Source organism: Xiphophorus maculatus, chromosome 10, assembly GCF_002775205.1.
Source record: "Xiphophorus maculatus strain JP 163 A chromosome 10, X_maculatus-5.0-male, whole genome shotgun sequence".
Lineage (NCBI taxonomy): Eukaryota > Metazoa > Chordata > Actinopteri > Cyprinodontiformes > Poeciliidae > Xiphophorus > Xiphophorus maculatus.
In genome coordinates this window covers 24434710-24453369 of record NC_036452.1, presented here as the reverse complement: position 1 = coordinate 24453369, position 18660 = coordinate 24434710, and the positions used below count along the sequence as shown (strand labels likewise).

Sequence of the window (18660 nt, the reverse complement as noted above, 5' to 3'; positions counted from 1 at the left end):
CAATCAAAAAATAACTGATGTGATACGAAGAACACAGAAGACTTCCTGGGAAGTTCTCATAAGACTAGAGGAAATAATCCACCGTCAAATTTCTGATCAAACATAGTAGTGGTTTTACAACATGAGACCAGGTGACACATCAAGAACAACCTACAAGAAATAGAACCATTTCATTTTCCTAGCAGCCCTGGTACAGAGAGCAAACATCTTTATTCTTGTGGAGCGTGCAGAGACCTTAAAGAATCAGTAAATGCAAAAATCTAAAATATGTAGAAGAAAGGAGAGATACTTGTGGTACCTAGGGTTTTAGATCTGCTGTGGGTGAGCTGGGGATGTGTTTCTAATTCAGTCGACAGGGATTTCACTCTCACTGACACAAGTTGCATCACCAATCTCTCCACAGAATCCAGCTTCAGCTTTTAAACCAATATCTACATGTATGTTCCTATCAAAGTCTGGGTTCAAACAGAACCTGTCCTGCGGCATTTTTCAGAGCGTCCCGTTTCTTCTAAAGCGACATCAGTATAAGGTAGAACGACCCGTTTCAGAAAGAGTGATGCAGTTTTCACATAAATTCCTTTTAAGGTATCCAGCATTCACATCTGACTAGTTTTAAAACAGAGAGGACACAATGCAGACCAAATGTCTTCAAAACCTCTGAAATAGTCCCTTTGCTTTCGTGCTGTTAGAAGATGGAAACCAGATAACAACTTCAGCTTCATCAGTCAGATCAGTACAGATGAGTAGGGCTTTAACATAACAGAGCTTACAAACACTCCTGTCTCATCTGTCACTAGCTGAATTTCCATTACAAATGTGCGCAAATCTTTGTTACTATTCTGCTGATGTCACAAAACATATCTTCACAATCGCAATGCTTCCACTAAATGAGAAATTAAATTAAAATCACACGTGAATAAGTTTGTTTATGCGATAAGTCATTAACAACCATGGCAGCGACTGATGTAAAGAGTCACATTAGATACATTCATAATTCAGTCATGGTGCTGGCGCTCAGCATCTATCAGCCAATCAGAGGAGACATTAGCGTTTTATTTAGGCGTTGGAGCGACAAGCCCCGCCTACTTGGGAGCAGCTACGTTTGTGACATTTTGGGGAAATTGTAGTCGGCCATTTTGCAGAAGAGCTATGGATTCAACACGTTAGAATGACAACTTGCTCTGAACTGTGTGATACTGTGAGATGCTGGTGGAGCCAGCTGCACATTGTCAGCAAAAAACAAAAACAAACCATCAGCCTTCTACTACTTCCTGTAGTCTTCTTCGCCCTGAGTGACATCTAGCTGTTGATCATGTGACTCGTGTGATGCAAAGAGAAATGTTATGATACGGTTGAAAAACCACTTCATCTTAGCACAAAAGATTTTTATAGAAAAACTTGAGTTTTTTTCAAAATTGGCATTTCCATTAAGTGAATTTATGGTGTTTCTGATGGACTCAAAAAAAATCTGATATTTCATTTTGTCTTATAGAAATTCAATGCTGGCCCAAACATAATGGGCCAGCGCTGAATTAGCCGACTATATCAGATTAGCTGATTATTTCGCTATAATTACATTCTGGTACTTTATCTTTTTAAATGTGCACTCTGTTGGATATAGGTAATGCAATCAAAAGTTGTAAACCGGGAGCACCAGTGAGCCAAGATGGAGTAAAAACAGATATTTCAGAGCTCCAGCAGGTTTGTTAACATTTTTGTCTTAAAAGCAATAACTTCTTATTAAAGGTGACCAAAACCGTATTGATAATTTTGGACTTTAAAGAAATACATTTCAGTTGATGTTTCTCAATAAATGGCAAAAAAAAAGAAAGTAAATTCAAGTATGACAGCAGCATATCAAAGCTAACGGCTAACACCATATCCACCAAGCAACACACTCCAGAAGACAAAGATCCACAACGCAGGATATGAAAGTCAACTGCTCAAACCGGGCCACTGCACCCAAGAAACCGGAAGATGGAGAAAGACTCTGTGTGCTCATTGCCATGCTGCATTATGATGGAGACGCTGCTAACAGCAGAGACAAAGCCTCGCTAACCTACAATGGTTTATACCTCCAGTGTGGCAGCCTTCTCAGATGCACAGAGAGCTTTACAAGCACTTTGGCTTATTCTGCTACAATATCATTTATAGATGATATTGTGTGTCAGGGGCCAAAGTGAACATACAAAATGAGTTATGAGACTGAACCTCAAAAGAAACTCTTGACAAGTAGATCTCAACACTGAAATATTGTGTTTTAAATTGCTGAACTACTAACTGAGTATGATCATCAATTCCACTTTTCTAAACTGGTCTGTCTTCAGGAATTGTGGCCAACAGTTTTACTAACTATTATTTTACAAAGTCACAATTAGATCTCCCTCATGTACACGATTTATATTAATATTATTGGTAGATTTCACATTGCTGTTGAAGTACATACATAAGTATGTACGTATATAAGTTATGCATACCTGCAGGAGCTTGAACTGCTACACTCTTAATCTTTCTCCTTTTCATTGTTTTTGTACACACAATTTTCTGGGTTGTGTTTGTCGCTGCTTATTATAGTATAGGCCAGCGAATGAAACCATTACCTTGCACTCTTACACTTTTAATAAATGTTGTTTTCTGCATTGTGATCCTTTGTTTCCTGAGGACTTTATTGCATCTAAAAAAGAGCATTTGAATCCTAGTTTTGAAAAATTGTACAGCAAAGTATCAGTAGTTTCTTAGTGGTTTTCCATCCATTTCACTTAACTGTAGTAAGTCATAATGTGAAGGGTCTGGATAGTCCAATCAAAAGAAACTAATTATTACTGCGACTCCAATAATCCAAGTGTCAAGTAGCATTTTACAGGGAACATACCTAAGAGATGTGGAACATACAAAATTAAACAAGTCCTGGGCTGATAAAGTTTAACACAACCTCGTGTTGTTCTGGTAGGAAAAGAGGCGTTTCCATATTAATTAATCCACAGGCAAAGTAACTCGACTGAAACCTTAGTGCATAGAACAGGGAAGGTGGATTTATATTGGTAAATGGGAGCACAGCTCCAGTCTCCTGATTATGGAGCTGGGGGAAGATTTTATTTGCGTAATGCCTAATCCAGATAGACAACCAGACTGTTAGAGCCCTAAAATGGGTAAAATGCTTCAAATCTATCTGTAGAAGATGGATTAGTGAATGTAAATTCCCAAAATGAGAGCAATCTGACATTTTATTCAAACCAACATGCATCTTACTCACAGATTACTTTTTACTGCTAAAGCCGAGCTACACAGAATTGAAGATATCACAATATTGCCAATCACAATCTCTGATCATAAACCAGTCACTCTCCAGTAGAATATATTTTCATTGCTGCCCATTCTTCAGAGAGATGAGCTGCTAGCAGCGCTGCCAGAGCTTAATGCATGTGTTCCTGGCACTGCTCAAATTAAACTCATAATTATGGTCCTCCACACTGAACAGCTCTATGATGGCAGATGGCATGTCCGCTGGTCCATTGCTATACTGTATGGAAAATGTTTGGAGTTTGCAGTGACGTAAATCATGAGCCAATCAACGAATGCATTCAGCTGTCTATCAAACTGCTTCTTTATTTCTTAAATCAAATTGCTTCTGCACAGTCGCTGCGCCTTGTACTGCAGAGAAAAGCCGCGAACAATCTGCTAATTTATTATATAGTTCCCCTTCGGGGTCAATAAATTCAAAGGGGTTCCCCTTTGAATTTGAATTAATGCAGATGAATTTGGCTATGGCAGACTAGGACAGAACCAGTTAGTGGAGAAGTTGTTTTATAGACGTTGCATGTCCTCCCATTTTGCCCAACTACCAAGCCAAGAGGCTTATTGAGAGCAAATCATGTAAAGTGGAACTACCACCTTATTTGTATTTTATTCATGAGATAACAAATTCAACCCATTGACAAAGAGTTTAAATAAAATTCCTCCTGCTCGTATTGTCCCCAACCTTAGGTATGCTAAATAAATATACAGTGTTCCAAATTATTATGCAAATTGGATTTAAGTGTCATAAAGATTACATTTTTTGTTGTGCTATTAAATTTATAGATGGTATTGTGTGTCAGGGTTATTTGAATCATTATAATTAATTTCAGAGAGCTGGATTTATTAGTTTGTCTGGTGAGCTCAATTAAAGGAAATCTAATTAAGAAGGATGTTCCACATTATTAAGCAGGCCACAGGTTTCAAGCAACATGGGAAACAGAAAGGATCTCTCTGCTGGAAAATCATCAGATAGTGTAGTGCCGTATGACAAGGTATGAAAACATTAGATATTTAACAAAAACTGAAGTGTTATAGTACTGTGAAGAGATTTGTGGCTGATTCAGGACAAAGATGGGTTTGTACAGATAAAGTGTGGTCACCATCCTCCTCTGACCTCAACCCTATTGAGAACCTTTGGAGTTTCCTCAAGCAAAAGATCTGAGGGTGAGATGCAGTTCATATCAAAACAGCAGCTCTGGGAAGGTATTCTGACATCCTGCCAAGAAATTCTAGCAGAAACTTTCCACAAACTCACAAGTTCAATGGATGCAAGAATTGTGCTGTGATATCAAAAAGGGCTCCTATGTTAACATGAAACTTGGTCTGTTAAGATGTTTGTGATTGAAATAGCTTTTGATTTTAGTACATGTGACCATTTAATGCTGCACATTCAAAGAATGACCATTTGCGGTTCTTTATAATCCATAAAATGTTTAGAAAATCTGCTGTGCATAATCATTTGGAACAGTGCATTTTGAGTTTTTTATTTTTGAAAAAAATTCTGTTCTCATGGGGAGCTTTGTTCAGTAAAATTTGATTTATACTGTAATAGTTCATGACTTGAAAATTATACTGACCATCATTTGCATTGACCATTTAAGAAAATCTGAGAAAATATCACTTCCATAATCATTTGGAACACGGTGTACATGTCATCAACTCAGTCAGAAAGGTTGCTATGCAGGTAAAGCTTGAGAACTTACATATTCCTTAACATTTTTGGTCTTGACAGCTTTATAGGAGTAATATGCAGGATACAATGTCCCAAACAGGAGTCTGGAAAAAAAGGAGACAAAAGAAAAAACTTCATGAGGTCAGTCAATAATGGCAACAAAAATGAAATATCAATCAAATATTCTTTCAATCTGAAAATAAAAAACCCATCAGAACAGCTCTTCCTTTAAAGTCTTGAGATGTTAAACAGAGACTGATTATTGGCCAAATATCACATCCCAATGTGTTGGGATATGATATTTGTGTGGTGCAGTGCTAGAGCAGGCGCTCAACAAGCAGACGCCATTAGTAGAAATGCCAGACCAAGCCATTGTGCAAGTATCTAAAAGGAGACAGGTCCTCCAGTAATAAAGAAAAAATGAGTTACTGCAGAGTCAGAATCTGACAGAGATGTGTTTTATATCAACTCCACATGAACACAGCTGAGAGAAAACTACCACCATCCACACACACACACACACACACACACACACAAACCTTCTCTCAGGGTGTACATTGTGTCTTCTTTGTTCCAAAGCAAGAAAAACTACTCTTTGCATTCATTCTCTCTGTTCATTCTGTGCCATTTCCACAGCAGAGCTTTCTCTGCAGATCAAACTAGAGAATGCAATGCACCTGGTTCTGTTCAGCAGGAAAAACCTCTGACTCCTGCTGGAAAATAATGCACCTTAAGACTACACGCGGCATCATGAATCTGTTTTTAATCATTTATAAAATTTAATAAAGGATGGTCAAATTTTAATTTTCTACTCATGTAAGTACTTAAACTGAGCACAAACCAGGACCAAGCCAGAATGGTCTCCTTATATTATATTTTTCTTCTTGACTGGAATGAAAGACACAGATGACACGGATAACAGCAGGATAACTTCTGGACGTTTTTGGGAAGGGGGTAAAAGAGCAGCAGATATCTGTAGAGGAAGCACAGGGTCTGCTCACCAGGCACTTCACCAGAATTGAGTTATAAATTGGTTTGCAATGTCCCCAAATTTACTAAAGTCCCAAACAATTAGTGGTGCAAAGATTGCCGTTTTCTTGCACATCTCCAAACACAGATCTTTAAAAGGTCTGACCTGCCAAATCTGATTTTGGCCGACAGCAATCTCAGAAAATGAAGGAAATCAGGGCCGATTTATCGGTGCACCCCTAAATATAATGACTCAACTCATCTCATGAGTGGCTGATAACAAGACAACACAGAGCTTCTCACCCGCCCGTCACCTCAGGAAGTTGAGGTCAAACTTTAGCTCACCATGGGACCAGGCAACAGGGCAGCTGTGGTGGAATCCATCATAGAATTACAAACCCAACTCTGTCTCGGCATAAAGCAGCAACAGACTAGAGGAGAGAATGAGCAGTCGCTGGAAGAATATTCATCGCTGTACTTGCCCCCTTGGCTAATGAACCAATCAGTGGCTGACTAGGAAAATGATGTGTCCCTGGGCAACTTGAACCCAAGTTGCTGCCAATCTGATCAGAATTTTGGTTCAACCACATCAACCACATGCCAATGTTTTGCTAGGCAAGCTAATGGTTCTGTTCTGAACAGCCACCAACATCTTCCCTCCAACTTCAGGCTTCGGAACAGATTTCCTCAGATCACTTCCAGGAGCCAATTGGGAGACTTGTAGCAGCGTTTAACAGTGTGACGTATAGCCCTACTGTGAGTCAGTGAAAGAGATGTGGATTTCACCCCTTAATGCAAAGATTTCTTAAGACTAGAGAAAAAACCTGATGAAATCGTCAACATTTCTTACAGTATGACAACACAAACTGCTTCAGTAATATCTAGGGCTACTCTGGTAGTTTTTTGACCACCGATCTTTAAAAAGCCTAACCTGTTGGTTCCGATATTGACCAATACTAATTTTTTTGTCTGAAAAGTCACTAACTATAGCAATCAAGTGGCTAAGTTGGCACATGCAGATGTGTCCTGGTGGCCAGGTTTGTCAGTCTGCAATCTCACTGCAGAGCAGAAGAGGACAGTGGCTGATTTTCAAAACTTTGTGAGGAAGATAAGATCGGTAGATAAGATCGCTTTGTCATGTATCCGGCGATCTCCCAAAATTAAGGAGGTTGGGGAAGATTAATCAGTCCAAACCAAGTGATAAGATTCAAGGCAATCAAAGGAACTAAAGAACTCACTGATTTTACAGCACGACACAGTAAGGACTACTCTCTCTGTCAACAATACAACCAGTCATGTGAAAAACGTAGGACATCCTGAAACAGTGATTATTTTTAGAACATATTTGGCCACACTAGATTTTCATTTCAATTTTAACTATACTCAGACCTACAATGACAAAATGAAACATTTTAACCTGAAGCAAATACATTAATCTTTCAAAATGTCTTCTCAAAATCATTCAGTATGCCTCTTGATTACTTTATCTGAAATAGTCTCCAGAAAACTGAGAATGATGGGATTCAAATTTCCATGTTTCTTCCTGCACAGAACACAGTGTCTGCTTCCTGTATTTGGTTTTCCTGTCCTGGACACATCTGACCAATAAAACAGACTAAATGTCTTCGTAGTTTGTAGTGACAATCATTGATTCACTTGGATATTTCTCTGTGTGGAAGAAATTTGAACCACTGAAAAAAGGAACAAGCCAAACTTAACAACTTAGTCAAACTTAACTGAATGGTTAAGTCTGAAATGCCCCCCCACCCCCCCAAAAAAACATGTTTTCACTGGACCTACAGGAAGTTCTTTTAAATGTTGAAATCAAAGTCCATCTGTCCAATCATAAAGAAGCTGAACAAGTTGATCCTTCCTGGGTGGTGTGTAAGGAGGAAACTTTGAATGTCCAAGGCAAACGTTAAGGTCAGAGTGACGTTCATCAGAACATAGACAAGGACCAGGGTCTCTGGAATAATAGTCTTTGGACAGATGAATCTAAATGTAACCATCTGGACACCAGAACATAGGATATGTTTGGTATAAATCAAATATAGCAGTCCAATAAAGCATGGAGGTGGGGGTGTCATTGTTTGGAGATGCTTTGCTGCAGCAGGACCTGGCCAGCTCATCCTCAGAGTCCAATATGTAGAGTGTATCAGAGGGTTAGGGTTAAAATGTGAGACCATCCATAAAAAAGTGACCTAAAATGTCCCAGTAAAAATACGAAAGTAATGAAATTAAATCAAAGTCCAGCTCCTAATCTCATTGTGATGCTGAATGTAGAATTAACTAATCAAACATCTCATATCTGAAAGTGAGGAAAGGGACAAGCTGACTTCAGACTGATGTCAGAGACTGGCAGGCGTCAAGAAAAAGACTAGTAATTATGGGGTTCGAACTTTTACTCAGCTAGAAAGCTCAGTTTTGTTTAAAGACCAATTATGCCAATTTTTACTCAGAGATAAATTTAAAAAAATTAAGAACAGATCTTGATATTGGAACATTTTTAATAAAGACAGCAATGTTTAATGAGTTGTCCTCATTTTTTCCACAAGTCTGTAAATAACATAAAAACTTCTCTCATTGTGCCGGTGAAATAGTGCAATAGCTTTTTCTGGCCAAAATTCCCTCATTCAGATTCAGCCTTCCAACCAATAAACAGGTCAACCTTAGCAGAGCATTTACATACACATACTTTGTTTTATAACACCAAATCTCACAATATGGGCAAAAATCTGGAGTTGGACGGCTTCCATAAGAACAGCAGCTTCCCAAATACACAGACACACTATATTTAGTCATGTATACTCCCTCAAACCCAAGTCTCCACAGCAGCATGCGAGCACAACCACAGCAGTTTATTTTCCTGTTGTTGCTATAGAAACTGAAAGACTGCCAAAGCTCCCTGGCTCTTGTCTTCACTGTGTGCTACACTCTTATTTCAAGGCACTGTGAGTTTTTGTCCAAAGGTAGTGAGGCATTCTGACTCAGTCCAGAAATGTAAAGAAACATCTCAGAAATATGCTAAACAATTCTAGAAGTACTTTCAAAGCTCTCTCCTTTGTGAACAAATTGATGTTTAAATTAGGGTTGAAATAATTTGTTGGATTACTCATGATGAATCAATTATTAAGATAATTGTCAACTCATTCAAAATTTGATTAATCGATAAGTGGACTATACAGATTCAAAAACTGGTGTGCTTATGAATATTAATGAGCTAATGTGACTTGATTAGCGATCAGTGTCACTCAGATGGAGCGTAGGATGTAGGGTAGTGATCGCTGTGGTAAACAGCATGCACTTGTACTCATGATGTTGAGCCCACACAAACCACTGTGGTGTGGCCATCCAGAGGGAGAAGCAGCACTGGTTACACAGGCCTCCAGCCTGGCGGTGGCGCTGTGCTAGCGTGTTGCTCCTTCCTGACTTCATCCAAGAATGTCTGGATAGAGTTTAGTCATGGAATTGTCATGGGAATGTGCTGTGAATTTACAGTGTGGTGCAGGCACAGGAGAGAATCTCAGAGACCCACAACAGTCTTTTCCTCCAGTGTATTCTGCCTGGCAGGTCGCCAGGTTTTAGTTGCCCCCCAGCCAGTCTAAACGTTGCTTGTTTTAATTATTTAAAAAAAAGAGGAAAAAACAATAGTTTAAAGACTACCTGCATCTTTGCTGCACTGAGCATTTCACCGGCAGAGCAGAATCATTCCTGAAAGACTGGTTATTAGTAGATGTGCATCTATTGCTGTTTTCTGGACTGTGGTTGATTTCTTATAAGATCGGGGACAATATCAGCATCACATATGAATATTGGCCAATCACTGATCTCCCAAAATTAATGAAATCGGTTTGCCAATGAATTTTGCACCTCTAGTTTATAGTTGATGCATTGAACAGGGCACAAAGCCGGCAGCGCACACCAATCACAGCATCGGCGCCATTTTTCACTCAAACTGGATGATGTGGAAGAGAAGCTGTTCCTGTATCGGCATTTATACTAACTCACTGTGATGATCATGTTTCTTCAGAGCATACTGCACCAAGGTAGGCTTCAAGTTTAAAAGCGACAGCGCTTCCTCTGGTTGCGCAAGCTCAATGTAAACCACAAATATAACCTATTTGCTCACCTGCTTTCACAGGTGAGCATTGAGAGTGCCATGGAGTGAGAATGATATATCTTTGTGAACAAAGAACTATTTATGGCGTGTGCGTTTACTTCTCACATGCTGCCCAGTGTGTGGTTCTGTGTTTGCAGTGAAATTTGATTAAAGTTTATGTATGTGTTCCCCACTCAGCCGGTGTGTTAGTGGGACGGTGGTTCAGCCTGTGGAGGAACTGTCACGCTCACCTCGTAGTCATCCAGCTTGCTGGTTTTTGCTTTTTTGTTATTTTTTGCAGCACGACCATGCATCAAACTGTGCCATATCAAATGTCTTCTCTACCTCTATTCTACTCCACTCAGGCAGAGTAGCTACGCGCAGCCGAGTGGAAATCAGAAAGAACACGTCCCATAAAACCCGGGCAACTAAAACAAATCGTCTCTGTGGCGCTTACTGAAAATTCAGTCATGAAATGGAAAAACTTGATTTCTACTAGTGCCTTATAAATTAAATGTCCCGTTTGACTCTTTCATCCAACAGAGAGATGCCAGTGCAGTGGATTTAGCTCCTCATGAAGGCCGGTCCAATGTTCTATGAGCAGAATATGGGTTCCTCTTCCTGCTGAGAACATCAGCACCACTATCAGTGTTTCATACAGACTGAATGGGATCTGGGAGAGGGGGTCTAGCTTAATTAGCTGAGCTCAAAAAACAAGCAGTGATAACTGTAATTTGTCGAGATGTATCTGTGAACAAATAAAACTCAAACTCAAAGGTTAAAGTCACAGAATCAGATTGTAGCTATGGTAACAAAACAATGTGACTATTAAGATTGTTCTTTGTACTTTTGCAAAGTAAACTTGCCAGCTCCTTTATCTTAAATGTAAATGTTAAACAATTTAAAACCTTTTAAATCATCTAAAATCAAATTTAATATCAATGTAATTCTCAATAAACAAACATATTTTTTTGGTTTGTTGTTTTTACATTTGTACATTGGTTTGCTGGTTTACTGGAAGACATTGTTGGCAAAGTCTTATGGTCACAATTAATTACTGTGTAATATTTTACATTTCATGCCAACTTAACTTTTTTTAATACAAAAACATGGTGGACCGCTCCGGTGCCCCGACCACCAGGCTTAGAACGTTTTCTGGAGGAAGCCCAACACTAAACTCTGAAAAGCCTGATTTGTTGAGCATACCTGCAGCATGTCTGTAGGTCGAACGGTTACTGACATAAAACTCAGCCGCTAAAAAAAATCTGGTGATTTTTTTAACCCTCAGAGAGGACTCTAAGAAATGGAGACTATTCCTAAAGCAAACTCTCCACATGCAAAAATCCTGAAGACCAATACATGACGTTATAATATATTATAAAGTCATTATAATACACTACTTTATGTCTTTAAAATGTATTCCTCTTCAAAGTCTGTCTACATCTGCTCCTGCAGACTTGGTAACTGTATGAAGAGAATCAGACATTCCTGCAGGATAATTACAAAGCTACACCCATGTTTGGTGAAGCACTCTGAACACGACAGCAGCCAACTGTCACTATGTTACAGCAGCACAGAAAGACTGCAGCACATTTCTTTAAACCCTCAGAAAAAAACAACAAATAAAAAAATGCTTGAAAACTTTCTTAAACTCTACAAACCAGAATGTCAGATGTATGAAAAATTTGTTCTCCTTAACTTTAAACTTGGGGCCCCTACCTCATACTAACTCAATCTTTCTGTATCTCGCCCACATCTCCACCCTTCATGCAGCTGAAAAAATAGCCCCAGTGTGTTCTGATGGGCCTCGACTTGGGGCTCCGGGTCAGCTTCACTAGTTTCCTGACATCGAACACCACCAACAGTCAGTTTTAGGGAGGGAAGCATGGAGCAGAAGGAAACAGAAAAAAAAACACAAGAAAACAGAATGAAACACTCAGAGGGAGAAGAGATGGGGGAGGGTTCCAGTCTCTGCCATGTTGAGCTCACAGCATCTGGTTTGAACTTGACAAATAAGAATTTCATTATTTGACTCTCCCCTAAAAGCACTGAGTGGATTGTTTTTGAAGTGCTGCTGAAGCAAATGGGAGTAGTTAGAGAAAATTCCTTTATGGGAGAATAACCAACATAAAGTCATGTGTGGTGAATTAGATGTGTTCTGGTGAGGCTCGTTTGTCAGTCTAAGAGCACCTTTTGAAAATAAAAAAACCTAAGCAAGTCGTAAACAACCTTCTTAAATCTATATCGTATTTTGTATGAGTTTCAGTCTCCGAAATTAGTGACAAACATTAATGAACTTTTTCACAATATCAGGGTTTCCCCCAGTGTATGATAGGCCTGGCGGGCCGCCATGCTATACGTCAGCGATGGGAAATCCTGGTCCTCGAGTGCTGGTGTCCTGCAACTCTTAGATGTCTCCCTGGTCCAACACACTTGAATCCAATAGCTGAATCACCTCCTAAGTGCAGTCAAGTTCTCAAGAGTCCTGCTAATGACCTCATTATTTGACTCAGACGTGTTGAAGTAAAGATACATCTAAAAGTTGCAGGAGGCCTGGAGTTGCCCACCCCTGCTATACGTGCAGTGAGAATGATATATCTTTATGAACAAAGCATTATGTGCTGCATGTGTGTTTACGTCTCAAAATGTTGACTCTGTGTCTGTGGTGATAAAGTTTGAGTTCCTGGTTAGCCGGTGCATTAGTGGTTCAGTCTGTGGAGGAGCTTTGGCGCTCACCTCGTGACCAGCAGAGCGCGCCGGTTTGTTTTATTTTATTTTATTTTTTTGCAGCGATGCAATGCATATCAAATGCTTTGTCTACTTAAAGTCAGGTAAAATTGCTGCACAGCTGCACAAAGATCAGAACAACTTGTCCCATAGACTGTTTGGGCAACCAAAACAGTTTCTGTGGTGCTTATTAAAAATTCAAGTCACAAAATGGAAGAGCTACTAAAGCCACATAAATTAAATCTCCCGTTTGTCCCATTACATCCAGCAGTAGAGATGCCAGTGCAGTGAGTCTAGCTCATCATGCAGAGCCAGTCCAATGTTGATTGAGGCCTTGAGCAGAATTTGATTTAGGGGCCCCTCTTGCTGCAAACATCAGCACCACTAACAGCATTTTACCATAGAATTAGTGGAATCTGGGTGAGGGGCCTAGTTTAATTGACCAAGCAGTCAAATGTAATTGTAATTTACTGAGATGTATTACTGAACAACTAAAACTCAAAGATAATACTAACAGCATCAGATTGTTGCTATGGTAACAAAACAATCTAACTATGAAGATTGATCTTTGTACGGAGCCCTCCAGGGAACATGGTTTGTATACAGTTACAAATGTCATATATACATATATGTCATGTATACACATTTAAACAGCCTCAGTGTTCATTCTTAACTCTTTGGTGCACAAAATTGATTGAAAATCGATTTATTCACTGCATGTTCATGCAGTGAATAAACATGCATAAACATGCATATGTCTGTTTGTGTAGGTTGAGATGGAACTGCACGAAAACTGCCTCTTAAACCCTTCAGACTATCAACACAAGAGGGACACAATTAAAACTGTCAGATGACTTATTACTCTGCGATAATAGTTCAGATATAGTTTGGGTGTATTTTTTTTCTTTCCTACTTTTGGAAAGTTTGTGTTTTATATCATAGGTTTGTGGTGCATTTCTGTCCTAAAGAAAAAAATATAGAACTTCAGATATTTCACAACAAGATATTAAGATATATGGAAAAACCTCATGAAAACCTTATATTATAGCAGAAAATATGATGAAGAAAGGCTTACAGTATTCAATTATGCCACATGAACTGATTAGTACATTATTGCGAGGGAACGCAAAAGAAAAAGATTTCCCTGTCCGCTAGAGGGCTCCTTATCTTTGAACTTCTACAAAGTAAACTTGCCAGCTCATTAAAATCTTAAATTTAAATGTTAAACAATTTAAAATATTTTAATTTATCTAACCTGAAACCATTAAATCAAATTTAACAACATTGATATTCTCTTAGTTTATTTATGCCTTGGCTGGTTCTAAATGTGATCAGCATTACATTATGTTTTTAGATCCACTAACTGATGGCTTCATTTGGATTTAACATGAGTGCAAATAATTGCTATTTATTTTAACTGTATTTTTAAAACTATTATTGTGGGTGTAAGTATCATCGGCAATGTCTTCTGGTAACATATTTTACGTTTCCTGTCAATGTAACATCTTTCAAAACCAAATCCTGGCGTTCCGCCAAGGTGCCCCGACCACCGGGCCTTCTGGGGGAAAACCTGGAATATGATCATTTCATTTAATAAAATTCCTAAGTTAAGATATGGAATATGGAATAACATTTACTCACTCTCTCAATGTATTTTTTTTATTTTTATAGCTAGATTTTTATTGGTAACAACAAATTTATATAATGCATACACATTGCAATCATGTTTTTAAATTTGGTGCTAATCAGCTTCTGATGCTGCTAAGCATTTCTCAAGTTACACCTGTATTCATTTCTTTTTTTTTTGTCCTGGTTTTTAACCGTAGATTCAACAAACATTAATTACTTTCGTCCTCTGGCATCATGGAACAAAGCCTGGACATTAGCCAAGCAGATAAGAGTTCCAGGACATAAGTTCAACAACATGTATGAAACATGTTGTGTCTCAAAGTTTTATTGGGCCAACAGAGGTCAACCGCCTGGAACACCCATCACACCTGAGCTGCAGACGGATCGGAACGACTGATTCCCTCACAAGAACTAAATACAACTGAAGGAGGTGATTTGGAGTGCTGGCCTCAGTGTAGAAACACTTTCTGGAATATTATTCAGTCTAACGCAGTTGAGGTGTAGCTATAAAAATTATAGCGCTCTTCATTCTTTGTAGGTGGGAAAACTTGAAAAATCTGCAGTCCATCAAATAATTATTCTTTCCACTGTATATTATGTGACAACATTTTTGGAAAATATTTTCTTTAGTTTCACCAATGCAGATTACATCAGAACGTAGGAGCTAATGCTAACACCCACTCTGAGCAATCACATCTCTAAACACCCATGAAACTCGTTCAGGTTGGACCAACAGGTTTGTTTTGATTTGCTGTTAACTAGGATAACTGCAACCCGTCCTGTACACTCATACTGTAGAAGTCGATAGTTTTAATTTATCGTACGATTAATCGATTTATCGTTTATCGCGACAGGCCTAGTGATAATTATTACCTGCTCATCTGAACGTTGACTGTTTGAATCTTAGTAAATCAGTCAACAGAGTAATGAGCCATCTGCTCATAAATGTATTGTTACAATGTTTAAATGTAAAGACTTTGTTTTCATACTCAGTTAGTAGTTGATCTGACTACTCGTCACAGCAAGGAGAAAATCATGCTGATTTTCTGACTTGGAACTTCTGGTGATCATGACGCAAAGAAGGATTCTTCATAAAAATCAAGAAAATTATGGACAACCCTGACCATCCTCTTCATGAGACAGCCTTAGAAAAACAGAGGTAGGCCTGTCGCGATAAACGATAAATCGATTAATCGTACGATAAATTAAAACTATCGACGTCATTTCAATTATCGGCATTATCGTCTCTTCCGGCCTTTTTCTCTTTCTGTTGATGACACCGAATGAAAAAAGGCTCAACTCCGGTGCTCTCCACTGATCCTCCCTTCCTCATTTCCTTAGTGTAAAGCCCAGTGCACACTACACGATCTTAGAGCTGTCAGCCGATTGTCGGCCCATTTTCAAAACCTGACAGACCACACATTAGCCGACAGAAATCCTAGGTATAACTGTTTGATCGGGTTCGTTCCTGCCGTGTGGTGTCCAACAATGGGCACAAAATAATGGCTACAAGTCCAGTTAACTAATTTTAAAACCAGGTATTAATCAATGCATTACTACAATCTACCTGCAATGCATGTGGCTAGTGTCAGCGTAAAGTCCTGACTGAATGAAAATCATTAGAACCTATTTATGTCACGTTAACGAAGAACAGCTGAAAAGTTACCGGGTTTATCAACTGCGGTAGCAATTTCGCTCCAACTCCTCCTCTTGTCATTTCTATATTCTTTGCATGTTGAATAAACATTAATGTTGTTTCCACGTCGGCTGGACTTCGGGTTGCGCCATGTCAGCTGTTTGGGATTCCCCGACATAATTTCCCCTCAGAAAACACTGAGGAGAATCCGTGCTTTCTGATTGGCTACCTGTCACATTCAACAGGCTGCGTTAAGATCCCAGTCGGGGAAAACCCCTGATTTGGATCGGAGCGGCAACGAGGATCTACCGTAACACACCACACAATCTTAGGAAGACCAAAGGTCTAAGATTGTTGTATGGTGAAAAATAGGAGCAAAAAATCATGTAGTGTGAACTATTGCATCAGGTAGTCGATGTGCCCGTCTTCTCTATTTAAATCTAGTTATTACTGAAGGGCAACATAATATACAGACTTCATAATCTGCACTCTTTTGGTTGAATGCAGTATTTATTTCCACTTTGGCTTTATGTTGTTTAGTTTTTATCAAGTACATTTTTTGTTAATGGAGACTGAGAATCCATTTTGTTTTTGGTTGTTTTGTTTATTTAGTTTATCAATTCCAGTGTTAAATATTCTTTTGAAAATAAAGTGTATCTATCTTTGGCAGGAAATCACATGCATTATTACGTCATTTCCATTAAATCAGTGTAAAAAGGTCTTCAGACAATATTATCGTTTATCGCAATAATTTTTTGAGACAATTAATCGCTCAGCAAAATTTGCTATCGTGACAGGCCTAAACAGAGGCTTCTTCAAATTTATTGTAATACAGACCACCACGAGAGATCTTTCCTGCGAACAACTGTCACTATCTACAATAACTATTTGAAGAATTTAAATTAAAATGAGTAACAAAAACATTTAATTTCCCTTTGGGATCAATAAACTATTTTTAAATTTGAATCTTGACTCTATCCTGTATATGTGATTGTGACATTATTTGACAGGGTTTTTATTAGGGGTGCACTGATTGCAGTTTTCTGACAGATCACCGATCTTTTGAAAAGCTTAACCTGCCGATTTTGGCCGATACCATTTTTTTTTTTTTTTGTCTGAAATGTTGTTTAATATAACAAGAACGTTGTTGAGTTGGGAAAAGCGGAGTCACTATTGTTAATTATAAACTTGCAGACATAACTTAGTGGGCTGGTCTGATTCTTACACATTTGCCAAGCTAGATAAGATCAGTGGATAAGATCGGCTTCATATGTAAAAGTCGGCCGATCACCGATCTAACAAAATTAAGGAAAATTGCACCGATAAATCGATGCACCCCTAGTTTTTATTTCTCTTTCAAATAAAACCTGAATTAAATTACATTTTGTTTTAAGTCCCGGTTTCAGTGCCCACATAGTTTGAAAGTCTTGAAAAATACTTTTTTGTTGCTAGAGCGTTAGGTTTGGTGTGACGTAATTCCAGTAAATGAAAAGAAACTACGCAATGACATTCAGCATGCACATCCGAAATGACGGCCTAATTGATTGTTTTCTCTTAGAATGACTTTGAACAAGGTACAGAAAATCAAACTGGCAGGTCAGTTTGCTGGGCTGTGAGCAAACAAAATCCGACGAAAACCATCACGGTACCTGAACACATCACGTTTGCCATATGAAGCTAGGCAGGGTTTACAAACTGTTCTGATTTAACACGTAAAGTCTTCAAGAGTGAACAAAAGGTGCTCCGAGTGTGACTCACCGTCAGCCCTGGTGGCTGAGGGTCACACGCAGCGTTAGCATGAAGTTCCTGGTCCTCAGACCAGCCAGCACAGGGCCCTACAAGTTCCATATCACCTAATATAGCCACTAATAATCTTACAGCATAAACAAAATCGCGTGCTGTTGACAAAAATTTCACTACGTTACAAGAATGAGAAAGTTTTAGTTCGGAACCTGACGTAACTAGGACAACAGGTTAGCTAACCTAGCTATTACCAGTATTGGGTTAAACTAACTTAAAGCTAAACTCAGTCAGGAGTTGTGAGCCACGTTAGTACTTACACGACGCTTCTGGAAATGATCCAAGACACCATGACCTCTGCCTTTGCTGGGTGAAGATGTGTCAGAGCAGGAAGATAGCACCGATACAAGGTCTATTGTCAGAACTTCTTCGGCCAAAACTTCGACGATCAGATCCAGCAGAACTTAGCCATATCAAAGAACAGCAGGCATCCAGGCCGTTGAAACCACCGCGGATCTCACTGGTCACTCCCTGTAGTCATAACCTGGTGATTAAATACATATCCAAGAGGAGCGCAATGGCTGTTTCTGACTGTTCTTCCTTCGCCTCCACTTCTCTGCCCAGTTCCTGACACCACAGCAATACAGATGGAGCTCGGAGATTCTGACGTAAACAGGAAGAGAAGAAGTTTCCGTGCATTTCATTGGCCAGCGGAACATGTTTACAAAGAATACTCATCGCCATTGGTTGGTCACTCTTTCTCCGCTGAATGATTGAAGCGGAAGATTTTGAAGATGAGCTTTATGTGCTCTGATTGGTCCGATTCTCTTAGACGGGTTTATTGTGTTTTCAGCTTTACTATTACCTAGAGACGTTTAAAAAGCACAGTCA

At 39.0% G+C, this 18660-nt stretch overlaps 1 protein-coding gene across 2 annotated transcripts in view; it reads right to left on the bottom strand.

The window, feature by feature from the left end:
• The window catches only part of reep3 (receptor accessory protein 3), a 33855-nt gene extending 15434 nt beyond the window's left edge, over window positions 1–18421 (bottom strand). For both annotated transcript variants that reach the window (XM_023340746.1, XM_023340748.1), the window contains exons 1-2: window positions 18090–18421; window positions 5001–5073 (exon numbers count right to left, since the gene is read on the bottom strand). In XM_023340746.1, coding sequence (XP_023196514.1) covers window positions 5001–5073; window positions 18090–18121 — 105 coding nt within the window. In that variant the 5' untranslated portion in view covers window positions 18122–18421. The remainder of the gene's footprint in view (window positions 1–5000; window positions 5074–18089) is intronic.
• Between the last annotated feature and the right edge of the window lie 239 nt (window positions 18422–18660).